Below are 15,779 nucleotides of genomic sequence, written 5' to 3' on the forward strand. Positions count from 1 at the left end.
AAATGAAACCGCAAACGCAGAGTGCGCCCAACGAGCGCCTAAAATGGCAGGCCACTCTTGGCGCTAATCCCGGTTCCCATCTCAGCCATATATTGTTTATTTATTTAGCTTTCGCTGCAGCTCGCGTGGCATCGCACCGGATACTTTTAGGCTGAAATTTTATTTGAGCTCCATTGTAACGCAAATTGCGCTGCATACTCGGAAGTGCTCGCGGCGAAGCGTGGGTTTAGTGAATCGATAAAATGAAAATTGCATCCGCAGAGCCAGCAGAATATGGCCATTTAATGCGGATTGTACAGACATATCGGCCGCACGACAGCGTTTACACCCGGCAGATACGAATCTGGCATGTAGAAGTGCCAATCTCTGATAGGTACATAATATTTACACTCGGACTTGTGGGCGTTAAACCGAGCCCTACTTTCGGGGTCGCCCCAACAGCGATCGCAGGGCAGGCCTTTAAAGCACACTTTAAAGCGAACTCTGAGGGGTCTATTGGCCACAAACCTGGGGAGTGGGCGGAGAAGCGAAAAGAAAATTCAGCAGATAAGCTTATGCTCGCCATTGCTCACATAGCAGCGTGTGAAAAACTGCATTTTTCCGCACATGTGCGCAGCAAAGACACAAAAGTCAAATTACAATTCTCTCTCGCAATATCCTTTCTGCCCCCGCCCACCCCGCCATGCCACGAAAGCATTTGATATGCTTTTAAAGTGCATAAATTAGTGCTGGGAAGAGATTGAAATAGAAGGGGTTAAGGGAAAGCCGGACAAAACAATTGTATTTTCTCAGTGGACGCCTTTGTGGACCATCCAGCGATGGCAATCCTCCACTTGGCATATTCAGGATCCCGGCCCACCCATTCATATGTGCTGCCAGTGTGTGTTTGTTTGCATTATCCGAGCAACTTTTGTCTGGCTTTTTGGCTCGGAGCTGCGATTTTTTCGACCCGCCCCGACTATTTACTCTTGAAGTTTTCCAAGGCTTAGAAATTAGGGGGAGCGGAGAGGACAACAAGAGGGGAGGAGCCGGCTGGGCGAAAAAAGGGGCCAGATTCTTTGCCATTTAACTAAGCCGGTTAGCAAACAGAGTGGATTCTGGAGTTGGACTCTACGGCAAACCCAGTCCGAGTTGCCAAAAAAGCATAAAGAAACACGCTTGCACAAGCCCATGCAGAAGTTCTGACTTAGGTCCTTGGTCGCTCCGAAGAAGTAGAAATCCAAAGGAATGGAACCCGAGGAGCGACTGCAGCAGTCTCTGGATAAATATTTATGAGCGCCAGCGCCCATTCCTCGGGAATGGGGACCTGAGGATTTGTCGGGGCTAACATCTCAATTAAATGTACTAAACACGTTATGTTGAACATCATTGCATTTTTAATAAACGAGAAAGGGGCGAAATTCGTTTCTGGTTTCTGGTTTTGGCTAATAATAACAAATGTGGGGGCTTAGCAGCTAAAGAGCTTAAACACTAAGTGCGGCCACGGCAGTGCGAACTGCACGCGTATCTGCGGTGGCATAAAATAGTAAGATACAAAACTCATTTTAAATAACGACAATAATTGTGACAAATATACAAATATGCGACCAATATTACTCTATATATATAGGTATATTTACAAATATCACAACAAATAGGGCATTGCGGCGGAATCGGGTGGCTAAAAGTTGGTTAAAAGTGCGCTAAAAGGTGGGCAGGGGTGAAATGGTAAAATAGAGTCTGTTTTGAGCTCTCTCTAGAAGTCCTGAGGCGCAGAGAAATAACAGAACCGCACGGCCGAGGCAATAAGGGCCGCCAGGGTGCAGATCCATTTAATTTCCATACGCAATCTATTCATCTCTCTCGCATGAACGTGCTAGCCAAGAAGGCAGAGGAGTCCTTTTCTATTCAGAGGGTGATGCCGAATCGAATGAAGTTCAGAAGTAGCTGGGGGCTATAATACTTTGCTGGGGCCGCTGGTGGCGTCTACAGCTTCTCGGAGAACTCGTATGGCGGTGGTCGCCGGCCATTCTCCACCTTGGAGTCCGGCTCGAAGGCGGGGTTCTCGTGCTGACCCTGGATCTGCATCGCGTTTGCCGCCACCTCGGCGCGGTTGAGGGTCCTGGCAATCTGCGTGGAGTTGCGCAAGCCGTAGCAGAAGTAGATCACGTAGCCGATAACAATCCAGATGAGGAAGCGGATCCAGGTGTTCAGGTCCAGCTGGAACATCAGGTACAGGTTCGCAAAGACACTGAGGCAGGGCACGAACGGCACGAGCGGCACCTTGAAGGTGAGCTCGATGGTGGACACCGGCTGCATGCCGATCACCACGCAGATGAGGATCAGCAGGGCGCCCACCAGACTCAGAGCCACGATCCCGCCTGTGCTGTCCAGGTCGAACACCTTCTGGAAGGAGCACCACACCAGGCAGACGATGGCAAACACGACGATGCCCACCTTGGTGATGGCCGAGGTCATCGAGTTGGGTTCCCGGAAGGAGTTGCCGTTGAAGAACTGTCGGAACACGTTCGGAGCCTTCACGGACACCAGCTTGGTCATCTCCTCGTCCTGGTAGCGCAGCACTAGCACGCAAATGGCCACGATGGTGTAGGCCAGAAGCGTTCCGATCGACATCATGTCCACAAGCTGGTCCAGATTGAAGAGCAGGGCCATTATTGCTGCAGGGGAAAACACAAGAGATCAGTGGTCACCCGGAGGAGGGACACCGGCTTGGGCTACTCACATGCAAAGATGCCGGACACAACGGTGGCCAGCAGCGGAGTCTTCGTGTAGCTGTTCACCGTGGACAGCTTCTTGAACAGGATGCCGTCCTTGCCCATGGCGTAGAGGATGCGCGGCAGCGGGAACATGGCGCCCAGCAGACTGGTGCACAGCGCGAACACAGCTCCGATGGTCACGATCCACTTGATGGTGTACCACTCGACGGCGTCGAAGGCGTGCGGGAAGGGGGCATCCTTGTCCTGCAGGTAGTAGGGCAGCATCATAGTCAGCACCGTGGACACGCCAAAGTAGGACAGGAAGATTATGATCAGCGAGATCACGATGGAGAGCGGGATGTTGCGCTTCGGATTGATAGCTTCTTCGCCCGTGGTGGCAATGCAATCGAAGCCCACGAAGCCGTAGAAGCACTTCGCAGCTCCCGCCATGACTCCGGCAATGCCAAACGGCATAAAGCCGCCCTTGCCGAAGCCCTCGGGGACATCCTTTTCTGGGATCCGCCAGTTATCGGGGTCGGCGTTCATGGCCCCGGCTACCAGGACGATGGCGATCGTGACCAGGTTGACGGTGGTGAAGATGTTGTTCAGGAAGCTGGACTCCTTGGCGCCGAAGGCCAGGATGGCCGCCAGCAGGAGAACCATGCCGAAGGACAGGAAGTCAGGGTAGTCGCCCAGGAAGTCCACGTCGATGTGCATTGACTCGTTCAAGGCCTTCGACATGTCGTTGTTGATCAGCGAGTCGAAGTAGCCGCTCAGACCTCGGGCCACGGAGGCCGTGCCAATCACGTACTCCAGGATGAGGTTCCAGCCAATGGTGAAGGCCACAAACTCGCCGATGGTTACGTAGCTGTACACGTAGGCACTTCCCGCCTTCGGCACTCGGGCGGCGAACTCCGCGTAGCAAATTCCAGCGAAGGCGGACGCAATGGCCGCAATCAGAAAGGAAATGGTCACGGCCGGACCCGCAATGTTGTAGGCCACCTGGCCGGCCAGGACGTACACGCCCAGACCCAGAGTGCTGCCCACTCCCAGGGCAGTCAGGTCAAACAGGTTCAGGACTCGCGCCAGCTGGGACTCGCCTTCGTTTACGTCCTCCGTCTTGCGACGAGTCAGTGATTTCCACAGATTGATCATGGCTGGGGAAAACGAGTGGGAAGACAGTTCGGTTAGGTGATGTCCAAAATCCCAACAAAAAGCATATCTTATCGCGTTTCTTGTACTTCAAAGCGGGATGGCAAGCACTTTAGGGTTTATTTAAAGTTAAACAAAAACAAACGGCTAAGAGATTTATTTATAAGACTCTTTCCGCTAGATATTTAAGTTCGCTGACCCAACAGAAATTATAAAGAAACTTTCTAAATGTTTGGTTTGGAATTCCAGTACAAAAAAATATTATTTTATACATATCAAGTTAGTGCGTTCTAGATTTATCATACCCATTCAATCGGCAGTGCTGGTTAAAAGAAACAGCTGTATTAATAAACGTAGTCCGGACACAATCTGAGTTCAAATTTATTTATTTTACTTATATATATATTTAATATATATATATATTTAACTTTTATATATGTATATATGTTTACATAACACATATATATTTTTCTTATCTGTGCATCGAATATTGAATGAATTTGGTACTCTAAACTGGTCCTGTAGAGTGCAATAACTTGTGTTCTTATAATTAATGGTTGTTGAATTGCGATTGTCATTGGATTTTTTTTAACTTTTTGGATTTCATGTGCGTTATACAAGAAGTACACAGAAATACATTTTATGGTATTTTTTTCAGATTTTGAAAAGCCTTCTGTTATATAATTTAAATTCATTTATACAGATATGCAATATATTGTATTTTAAAAGGTTCCGAAACAACCGATTTTTTATATATTAAAATGCGATTTTAATGTATACATAAACGTATGATTTTCATTAACAAATTATCTTCAAAATATTTTGAATTGAATTCAAACATGCGTGTAAAAAAATATATAGCCCTAATTTTTAAAAGTGTTTTTTTTACATATAAGAACCTCGTATAAACCTGAAAACCCCTAGCCCTATTTGGAACAGCAGTAACTCAGGCATTTAAAAAAACTTACACCATTCATCACCAAAAAATGGTGCAATTAAAATGTCACTTTTATTGTTTGTTTTAATTTGATTTTTCCCCAAGTATGTTTTTCATCTGCAAATTTGCGACTCTTAGAATCTATATCTGGTCATTTTAATATTCTAGGTAAGATTTTATAATCTTCACAATTTCAGTTGGTTTGCAAATCGTGATTTTTTTCCGAAACTTTACCCCTAATGGTTTTAACAATTGTTTAGGTTTGACTTAATTTAATGGGCAATTGTTGTCTGCACACCATAACCAAACTAACTTTTGGAATTTGAATTTAATAGGGCAAAAAATGTGCTACTAAAACTAAAGCGACTACTACATTTTTTTTATACCTTCTGCAAAATTAATAGCCTTGCCAAAGAGCAATTCTTCAACTAAAAATCGACAATAACGATTATTTCTAGTGTCAATAATTATATTTACAACCTTGTGGCCCATATCAGCTAACAACTCTTTGACTAATTTCTCATTATTTGGCTTTACTCAACCCCCATCGAGCGATAAGCCATCTTTAAAGGCAGTGAAGCACGCGCCAGGCATTATCTTATCGGGCACGGTTCGATGTAGAAAAGCCAGATTAACACGCGAAATCGGTGTAAAGGCAAGGACCAATTGCTGGTCAAGAGGACTCTTAGATTTCGAAGGTAACAGTCGAAAGTCAGCCTCCATTCTTTCGAGCATCGAGATAAGATTTCGCTGTTTTCCGTTCGAAAGTGCGAGTGGTTATAGCCAATACTTGCACTGATATCTGAAACAAGTTTCTACTGCCTTATCTATCTTCTGAAGGCTGTCAGCTGGACTATAAAAATAAGTTGTTGGTTGTGAATATTAATATTAAGTTATATCGTGTGGGAACAAATCAAGTATTCTACTATATGCATAGATTTATGGTATGTGTCGCTAAAATCCAATTAATTACTGAGGCACAGCATGTCAAGCCAAAAAGATTCTCAAACCAAACAAAGAAAATCGTTTTCTTATGGCAAAGAGCAACAAGATATAAAAAAATCGGCTATGCGACATATAAGGTAAATTAAAAAAAAAAACGCATTTTGACTTCAAAGCAAACTATTCCTTTATCACGCAGCGATGGCGTGACTTTTTATTTTTTGCAGGTTAAATTTGAGGCTCTTCTTTGATAAAAAGCTTCTTCGGTCTGGTTGCAATTATAAATTACACAATTTTATTAGCTCGGCATTAAGTTTACGATCATTCTCTTTGCTCTTAGCCTGATTGGGGAATTAGCCCTGAAGATAAGAATCGCGTATTTTCACACCACCAAACACATAGTCCCTGCCGTATATACAGTGTGCTGGCTGCATCCCGCCTCCTTGAATTCACATACTTTTCCTCTTTGTTTTTCGCGGGCTTAATCAAATGGGGGACCGTTTCACTTCGGGCTCACTCAACTCTCAAAGTACTGACAAAAATAAGTGCCGTTCAAGTTACCGCGCGCGACGCGCTCCAAAGTGTTTCTGATCGTCGTGTGCTCCGGCAGATCGGTTAAAGCTTTGGTTTTCGCCTTTGGCCGACTCGTCGGCAGATTGTTAACAACTTTTTCCCAACGAAACGAGAGTTACGCTGCCCTGGGTTTCCGGTTCAATCCGATTCGCGCCCGAGGGCACTTTATTTTCGGAGCAATCGGATCGGCCGAGATTCGGATTCGGAGACGCGGACTTGAAGCCGTATGTTGAACTCGGCCAACAACTCCCAGTTACATAAATACGACACCTGATAGCCGGTGTTAGCAGCTGCATTTGCCTTACCGCCCTGACGTCACCGCGATAAGCTATTCTCGCCCGCCGCTCGTGCCATTGATTAGCCCACATCCATTTGGGGTTTTTTGGGCGACTTTCAGCTCCCCCGCACACCGCACCGCCTTCTGTGGGCACTTTTGTACGCCAAAAAATGCGAGTCGGCGAGTGGAGCTTTGCCGCCGATAGCCATGAGGTTTTAGCAGCGGACTAGCCGTAAACGAAATGCCTGCAGGTCGCTCAGAATGCAAGCCGTCGAACGCGCGTGACAATGATTGCGATCGCCCGACGTTCGACCTTGACCCTGACCCAGTTGGGCGGCCAACTCCAAGCCGAACGATACAAAAAGAGTTCTGGAAGCACCTGACATCTGCGCCGTTTGTCTGCTCAGCTGGGCTGTGGCTTCGCGATAGAGAAACACTCTCTGCGGGCTCGCGGAATGCCTTCTCGCACACGGCTTGGTTATTTTCCATACGTCGGCTTGGAGGGGCGGCTCTTCAGCCAGTCAATGCGAGTCGCCAGTCAATTTAAAACCATCACTGGCTTGCCTCTGGGCCCAATATCTCGAATTCCGATGGACTAGAGTCCATGACCAATGACTTGTCAAAACGCTTCTGACTGCGTGGACTGGGCCCCAAAAACAGAGGAGACCGGCTCTTGAAGGGGCGGAGGTGGCGGCTGGGGGCCAGTCAAACTCGAAAAACAAATCTCTGAGCCGCAAACACCTCGAATCTCGTTTGGCCGTCCATAGTCCAACTGTAGGCCTACTTTTCTGCAATCATGTGAATCTCGAACCACGATTGCATGGCTGCCAGTGTAACTCGAGGCGGTGGGCGGGACTGACTGACAACAGACTCCCAGCGTCTCTATTTGATGTGTCATTAACAGCCATCCGCAGCCGTACCACTCTTCTCAGCTCTCGGCGAGACATTTTGACGTCAGATGGTGGCTTGTGACGTCACGCTGCCTGATGGTCGCCAGAGGTGGAGTAATTGATCGCTAATTTGATTCGATTGCCTGCAAATATTTAAACTATCCATTGACCGCCGATAAACATTTTCACACCTCGACTAGACGTCTCTGTCCATGTAGGAGATTTGGATTTTGGCCGGATAGACGATCGCCCATGCCCCCAAGCATTGTCAACACGATAGCGCCACTTTGCGGCGATTTGGAGCAGCTGTCGGCGATATCGTTGGGATTGTGGAATGTGAAATTGGTTTATGATCCGCACAGTATATTTGCCTTTAATTTACGACCCTTCAACTGGGGTCTCGGGTTTACGGTTTTGCCTCGATTGCGTTCGGCGGTTAGAACTGAATACCCTGAATAGCCGGTCGACCTGCCCTCGTGAAAACACTTTCCCAAGCTCTTGAGCGGCTTGCTCGATGGAAACTCAATAAATACTTTCTTGGCCACTTTTCACTACTTTATTGCCCACAATTGGCAAAAGGACTGTAAATATCTTCTCGATTTTATTTCATCCTTCCTTTCTAGATGCGACCACAGCTTGTTTATAGCGACTCCCAGACGGCCCATAAAAATTTGTCAAATTTTATAATCCCGTGAGTTCTGGAGCATACACACACATTTGTTATCTTTCTCCGACACTGGCAGATTAATCGCTCGAGAATTTTTGGGCCGCGAAAATCCAGGGGGCTAGAAGGGGCACTCATGCGTTGGCTTAGTGCAAAGTCGGCCTCACTGTGTCGGCGGTGCCATATAATTTCATTCGCCTAATATCTGATGCAATTAAAGTAGGCCCTCATCCATTTGGCAAGACTCGCGATAAGAGATAACTGCACTGAAGAAAGCAATTCCCATGCTATATTTGAGCCGTTTAGCCGCGACTCGTGAGTTCACCTGATAACAGAAAGTGTTGTCGTGTCACTATCTCCACAATAATCTGACACGGCGTTTATCAATTCTTAAGAATAGGTGGAAGACATTGAATGAGAATTTAAAAAGAAGGGAGAAGAGCCCCTTCACTCCTTTAGTCTAATTGAGCTTTCACACAAGTTCTCTTCACTTAAAAGTATTCTTAGGTTTGGTTTCTCATTATCAACTGTTTTCGGGAACACAGGCTGATTCGACACTTATGAATGAATAGTCTGACAATGAACAGAAACTTGATTGATTGGCCATTTTGCGACATCAAAATAAAAAAATATTATAACGAGTTATCGCGCTCGGGAGAAGTGCCGAGATTATTATATTCCACCTTTTTAGCTAAGCAACCCCAAGGCGGAGCTTAATTACTCGGAAGTCAGTGAACTCGTTAACTTTTTCGGTTGTTTCAAAAAGTTTCAATGTGCCTGGGGAGAACATTTTGCATACTTCATATTCTAACTAATTTTAATTAGCCAGCGAAGGTGGCAGCGGCGGTGGGATTTGGGAGGCCCACCTGCCTATAACAATGGGTTCTGTTTTAATGCGGCTTGTTGAGTACTCAGTCTTGCTTGCAAATTGTTTGTGACTTTGAAGCACCGCATGCGGCTGCCTTTTTATTGGGCTGTGGGAGCCAGGGAGGGGGAGTTTTCTTGACTTGACATTCGCAGAGGCGGTTGCAATTGCGAGGGTTACTCGGGTGCACTAACTGTGGCAGGGAGCCCCCTTCTGAGTGCGCTACAAACCAAGTCAAATGGAAGGCAGAGGAGCAGGCGGGCAACAGGCAGACCTACATGATCTAAGGGTGAATCACAGACATCTGGGCCCAAACAAAGCCTATGCGCCATCAGATTAATCGAACAAATTATTGTTATCATCGTAACGAGTACAAGGTAAGTATAATCTGATACAAAGCTTTGAAATTTATGGACCTGCCTTCGGCAGGTAATACAAAGTGAGTTTACAAAAATCAACTTAGATTGCGCGAGCCAATTTTTTACTGAAATCTGATTTTGTCGGCAAGAAGGAATCACTTCTTTCCCTGACCAGATTATTTAATCAGCTTGGTTGCCAAGTGGCGTTTAGCGTCTTAATTATCGTCGATCCATCGAAGTGTGCCTTGCTGCCTTGCGATACGAGGGCCCTGTAAATCATCTGCCGGGCGGCAGCTAGGCTTCCAGCTCAAGGGCAGCCCACTTCAAGAGCAGATTCAATGGCCAATTCTTCGCTGGCCCACTTGGACAGTGAAGTCATTGCCAACGGCCTTCACTGCATCTAGTGGCATCAATCATTAAAATAAAATTGTTTGGGTTTGTAAAAACAAATAAGCAAAGCGAGCTATAATAAGCTGAAATAAAATATTAGTTTATAATAAAGTTGGTAATAACTCTCTTTAAATGTTAATTATCTAAAGTGAATAGGCCTTTATAAAAGGTAAATCATCGGATCTACACAAAAGCAATGATGTCATTTATGCCAACGATGCGCGGAATACAATAACAAAAAGAAAGCCCATAAAAATTCAGAATAATGGAATAAGGGGCCAAGTCGACCACTCTCCAAAACCGGAATTACCGTAGTTTGAGCAAAACTTTCTGGGTTTCAGGTCCAATAGGTATATAACTTGTGCGTGATGTGAAGCAGCGCGGATCGAGATAACAGCAATCGACAGTCAAACGACACTTTATTCCAAGTACTTTGAGTAAATCATTCGCGCTTTTATTTTATATAAAGCCTGCAATCGAGTGAAGGTAAAAAACACTAATTAATTCAACTCTCATCCCCGCGCGGTTCAGGCGACCTGTATTAAGCTAAACGCAAGACAAAGTTTACTGCGCTCAATTACTTGGGCCCCAGAACGCGTTAACAAGCACAGCAAGGGAAATCTGATAAAAAGGAGGAACTGATGATCGACGAAGAAAGGAACGGCAAAATACAGTAGCCATTATTAGAAACAACCGGTCAAAAACCACTTATAAGGGAACTCGAGGTTCTCCAGTTAAGATACTAAATTCAAAAAAGGTAACATCCGATGTTAATTTTCCCTCTGTGGTATTAAACTTGGATACGTAAAGAATTTTTTAAAGAAGTTATAATAAGCTTGTTGGTCAATTTTTTACGATTAAGCAAGAAAAATAAAAAATCTAAATTGTAAAACAAATCAGAAATAAAAAGTCGGAACATTTTTATTCTTGCGTTACAACCACAAAACTGAAATTGAATTTTAAAATTTAATCGCTTATGATGACAATGAAACAAATTATTAGGTTCATTGGATTCGATTGAGGAACATAAGTACAAATAGTAAATATTGACAAAAGCAAAGATATCGCATCAGATGGCCAACCGTTTTCTCTTAGTTGCAACAACTCAACTGGCAAGTGAGTTTCCCAGTTTCCTTAGACCAGTTTATTTGCTAATAAATACCACATTCTATAAATAAGGGGTTTCCCGACAATCGCAGTTCCCCACGCTCCGAGAAAAACAGGTTAAGGCCGTCACGTGCCGCCGCATGCTACAATCAACCAAAGTCTAGGTGAAAAACTGCTCACACTTACATAGATGCAATTTAACGCGACTAAAAAACTCCCCTCAAGGGGCGTGTCAGAGGGCTTATCTTTTAGGCAGCCCACCGCCAGGCGATTTACATTCGCCATATTTCAAATTAGCGATTCAGCATTTATAATTAAAAGTTGTGCAAACATTTTAAAGCATTTATTGCATAATTGCGTTTGGAAGTAGGCAAAAAAAAAAACAGAATTTACCAACATTAATCGGCGAGTTTTTTGTTAAGTCCCTGTTTTTAAATTATTAATTAACGTGTTTGTACGTGGGTGGGCGAAGCTGCGAGGTCGTTCGAATTGTGATAGGAAAATAGGATTATCTTTTTCATTTAAATTGGCCGGAAGTCATTTGCCGTCTGTTGTTGATGTTGTTTTTGAGAAACAAACGAGAAATTCTTGTTGTGGTATTATTAGTCGATTATTATTTTAACCCGCGAAAAGCAATTAGAATGCTTTATTTGTATTGAGTTTTGCCGAGAGAACACTAATTTAATTATGAAGTAATTAAAGCAATGGGTTTTAATTTTGGCTGAGAATTTGCTTAAAGGCGTACTTTTTTTCGATTAGCAACATTTAAAATTAAACCAGAGCGGTATGGGATTGGTAAGAGTTTGAGAGGCACATCCCACCAAATAAAACCCAGTGCTAATCGGGCTTTCGTGCCTTCTGTTTTATGGGCTTGTATTCAGACTTTCAGCAAGCCTTTAAAGCAATTACAACCTACGTCCAAACAATGCAAATAAATTTGCTTGCGGCAACCAATCAATGTGTTCAGGCATCCTTGGCGGGGAACGTGCCATTAGGAACAACTTTACCAGTGATAAGCCGACAACTTTTCAACATCAACCTAGTCCCTCAACTCCCTGTTTCACTTTATCCTTTTCAACATCAAGCCTCGCCCACAAGGAGAAAACAATTTGGAGCCCTCTGCCGCATAAATTATTATTACGCCTAATTTTTGGTTCGTTACTCCCGAGCAGCTTTTAATAAATTTGCCAAGCAGATTTACCAGCAGTGGTGGAAAACTAAAACCGACCGTGAATTATTTACTCAGCCGATTTTCAAACATCACAATCGGCCTTTCATTAATTTCAGACAAACGAGGGTACATAGTTAAGAGTTAAACTTATCACCTGATTCATGCACTTTTAGATATAATTATTACAAGCGAATTGTGCTTGTTATTCCTCGTTTTTGGTGTGGGGTGCGATGCGGAAACTTTTTTTCTTTTAATAGCTCAAACTAATACGTTCGCACCAGTCACTGAATGTAAGCAGGCATGATGCTGGGCTAGTCAGTAATTAACGAGGTTGACAAAACTTCCGTCTGCCGTTTAACTGCGATTTAGAACGCAAATCAACTTCAATGATCTAGTCTCCCAAGGTCGAATTCTTAAAGCAAAGACATTTGTTAGCTTTTATAATATCGGTATTCTTGTTGTCATCTTTCATCCAGGATTATGTAAAAGATTTTTTTAAGTTGATGAACCTTTTTATATTCTTAAACCCTTAACATTATATATTATAAACCACAAATTAGCCAATTGTATAACGAATCACACAAACAAAAAAAAGGTAATTAAGCTTATAATGAAGTTTATAATTTAGTGTCGGAGGCTTTTATGACCCTTCAATACTATACCTAAAGCTGATTAAGAAACAACTAAAATTCTACGAAAATTGTTAGACTTTAGCACTTTAGCTAATAAAACCACATAAAAAAGATTAAGGCTGAAAAAGAAAGTCTTCCATTCTTGTTCTTATAAAAATTATCCAATGTTTTATAAATTCTTCGATTGATAAACTTTAACTTACATTCGACTGTGAAACTTTTTCAATTTTCGATATTGACTTTGATCTACTTTCTAAGAAAATATAAAAGAAATAATTAAAAAGATTATTTGTTTATTTTTTTGGTAATCTTTTTATTAAAGTATACACAACTTGTCATGATACTAGGATCGGATAGGATGTAGTTCTTCATATACATAAGTTGTTATTTGAATGCTAGCTATATTGCTACAAATCTAGCATACTAAACCAATATCACTTCAAGACCTTTCCATGTTGTGCACAAAATTACACACGGTTAGTAAACTCACCATTACTATTGAAAATTATCGCAAGAAAACAGAGTATTAATACCAATTATCAATACAACATAGCAAAGTTAGACACTACCGTTGAAAAAGTATAACTAGTTCTAATGCAACTGGTATTCATTACCGGTACTATAACTCTTAATTCAAATAATTTAGAAATAAAAAAAGCCGGGCTTTAACAGTCCACATTGATCTCCAGTAATTCTTTATGTGTGTCATACCGCAATACCTCTACTTCTGAACAATGCTCTTTTAAAACAAGGTAATATTTTAAAGTTGGCTCTTTGAAATGCACACACGTAGTTAACTTTATTCCAAGCAGTCGTGGCAGCGAGAATACCTGTAGCTGCCGAGAGCTTTGGGATCGAATCAAACAAAAACCGTCCGATTGCGGCAAGCGCTTGCGATGAACTCAAGCGGGCTGTAGACAAAAGCGCGCAAAGTTGGCATGAGAGGCACGGGGATCCAGTGATCAAGCAAATGAGAGGGTTTGACAGCGACCGCACAACGGCCATAATAATGCCACGCTCACCTTCACAATTATTAAGCATAACACCAGATCTGAATTGATACAACTCACGAGCACCGGTACGAATTGAACTGTATTGGTTCTGCCCTAAATGCGTATATGGAGTTAGAAATAACTATCCAGATAAAGTCAGTTACACGCCAAACTGGCCGCGCTGCTTAGAGGTCCCCGGGTGCGTATCATCTTGCTCGGATTTGGCTTTCTGCTGGTAGACCAGGCCGTCCACACCTGGAATGGTGTTACATCCGACACAGGCGTGCAGAGTCTCGTGGATAAAGATGTCGCAGTCGACGCAGAAAAACTGCTTGCAGAAGCCACATCTGAAGACGAGCTTGTCGGCGGCCTGGCCGAGCGCCTTTGCGCAGGCGTAGCACTCCTTGATTCCGCCGCCAAGCTCCAAGGAGAGGGGCGGCATCGCATCGAAGGGCATTTCCTCGAAGTTTGGCACCGGGAATAGGTGGTGGTAGGATCGGGCGAGGTGCGGCGCCGATACCAGAGTAAGACCGCAGGATTGACACTCTACGGGTAGCTCGCAGTACTTGCTGTTGCATTGCGGACAATGGTGACCTGTGGTGCACAATTCGCTGGGCTCCTCTAGGTTCTCTATGTGGCACATACACATGGACAGCGGCGCGTCCTTACCCTCCACTTCGTTTTTGCTGTGCGGAAAGCCCATGCGAATCAGGGAGTTGTGCTGTGTCTTAGCCGCGGGCGGGGGATCCACCTGGGACATTAGCTGGTCCCGGAAATGGGCGTCATCCAGAACAGCTCCGAAGGTGCCCATCGTCTGTTGCGTGAGGTAGCGGGCGACGTGAATCTCCGCAGACAGTGAGATGACTGAACAGCGTATACCTTCTTTTTTCAGTTCGTCAATAGTAAGATTTATGTCGACGGGATCGCAGGTGGTAAGCGAACCCATGATAATGACGATTTCGCGGGAGGCATGCGAGGGGACAACCTTTAGGGTTTTAAGCGCTAGATCTAGACCGTTCTGCAAAGAGGGCTCGCTCGTTAGGGACACGTTGGCCAGGCTGAAACAGATTGTAGATAAGTCTGGAATCGCGGAAAAAAATCTGCACCCACCTTTCCAGCGCCTTGAGATGGACCCGAGAGGTGCCGGTGAGCTCAGTCACTTTCTCGGCCCGCTTGGCCTTCAGGGCTATGATGCCCAGCTGGCTGATGGGGTTCTGGTCGAAAAACTCCTCTATGAACAGCTCCAACAGCTTCACGGTACAACGCAGCCGCGTGGGCTTAAGGTCTGGCACACTCATGGACTCGGAGCAGTCCAGAACGAGAAACAGGTGGCGCATCATGCCAAGGCGGTTCTGTTTGGTCTTTTGCGCTTGTCGCTGGCGCTTGGCCTTCTGGATGATCTCGGCGATGGCTCCATCCAGCTGGCCGTCTTCGTCGTCCTTTATAGCCTCCCTAGAAATCAAAAATTAAGATCGGCTCGCATCACATGGACTTTCTCACCATGTCTTCTCGTAACCTGTCTCCCAACGGTACTCCTTTTGGTCGTCCTGCTCGTCATCGGCCATGTTTGCAGTTTTGTCCGCAACAAGCAATCGAACAAAACAAGTGAAACAAACCACAACGAAACTCACCGGCAAGCGGACCAATGAGTACACACTATACAAACAATAATTACAATGCGCTTGGTTGCCACCCTTTGCGCCAGACGATCACCACACCAGCAAGTTATACAGAAATTAGTTCATAATGATATATTAAATTAGTTTTAAAACTACAAACAATATGTTTTAAATATTGAAAATAAATTTTGATTGTTTTATCGTTTCAAATGTGCGCAAAGTTACCACATCGATGGATAATCTCACCTCGCTGTGTGATTGGCTGAGGAAGTGCACCGCCACGCGGGCGAACTGAAAAGGGCGCTACAGTCTTTTTCCGGGCATAAAAGTGCAAATTACGTATAGAAAATCAAGTTTTTAACTGCAAAATATTCGAAATATATTTTAAATCCTTCTAATTTTATTCTTAAAGCTGACAAGACAATTTTGCTCGCCAAAGAGCTTGCCAATAAACTATGCTAAATACACATCGAAAGCAGAAGCGCATTCAAAGGTTTGCCTAGCCGGTACAAA

The 15,779-nt window shown here is 44.3% G+C and overlaps 2 protein-coding genes across 3 annotated transcripts; both read right to left on the reverse strand.

The window, feature by feature from the left end:
- Window positions 1–1,353: 1,353 nt before the first annotated feature.
- Window positions 1,354–10,364, reverse strand: LOC108088773 (cationic amino acid transporter 3). Of its 2 annotated transcripts, none has more exons than XM_017186725.2 (3): window positions 10,056–10,364; window positions 2,723–3,853; window positions 1,354–2,657 (listed from the first exon to the last, which is right to left on the reverse strand). In XM_017186725.2, the coding sequence occupies exons 2-3, from the start codon at window positions 3,849–3,851 to the stop codon at window positions 1,966–1,968; spliced, it is 1,821 nt and encodes a 606-aa protein (XP_017042214.1). In that variant the 5' UTR covers window positions 3,852–3,853; window positions 10,056–10,364; the 3' UTR covers window positions 1,354–1,965. The 2 variants fall into 2 exon arrangements, with proteins under 2 accessions (XP_017042214.1, XP_017042215.1); XM_017186726.2 differs by lacking the exon at window positions 10,056–10,364 and adding an exon at window positions 6,185–6,322.
- Window positions 10,365–13,728: 3,364 nt separating this feature from the next.
- On the reverse strand, window positions 13,729–15,474 carry LOC108088775 (general transcription factor IIH subunit 2). Its single transcript, XM_017186729.2, has 3 exons — window positions 15,148–15,474; window positions 14,758–15,099; window positions 13,729–14,705 (listed from the first exon to the last, which is right to left on the reverse strand). Exons 1-3 carry the CDS (start codon window positions 15,210–15,212, stop codon window positions 13,808–13,810), a joined length of 1,305 nt encoding a protein of 434 aa, XP_017042218.1. The 5' UTR covers window positions 15,213–15,474; the 3' UTR covers window positions 13,729–13,807.
- Between the last annotated feature and the right edge of the window lie 305 nt (window positions 15,475–15,779).

This window comes from Drosophila ficusphila, unplaced genomic scaffold (assembly GCF_018152265.1).
Source record: "Drosophila ficusphila isolate 14025-0441.05 unplaced genomic scaffold, ASM1815226v1 contig_106, whole genome shotgun sequence".
NCBI lineage: Eukaryota > Metazoa > Arthropoda > Insecta > Diptera > Drosophilidae > Drosophila > Drosophila ficusphila.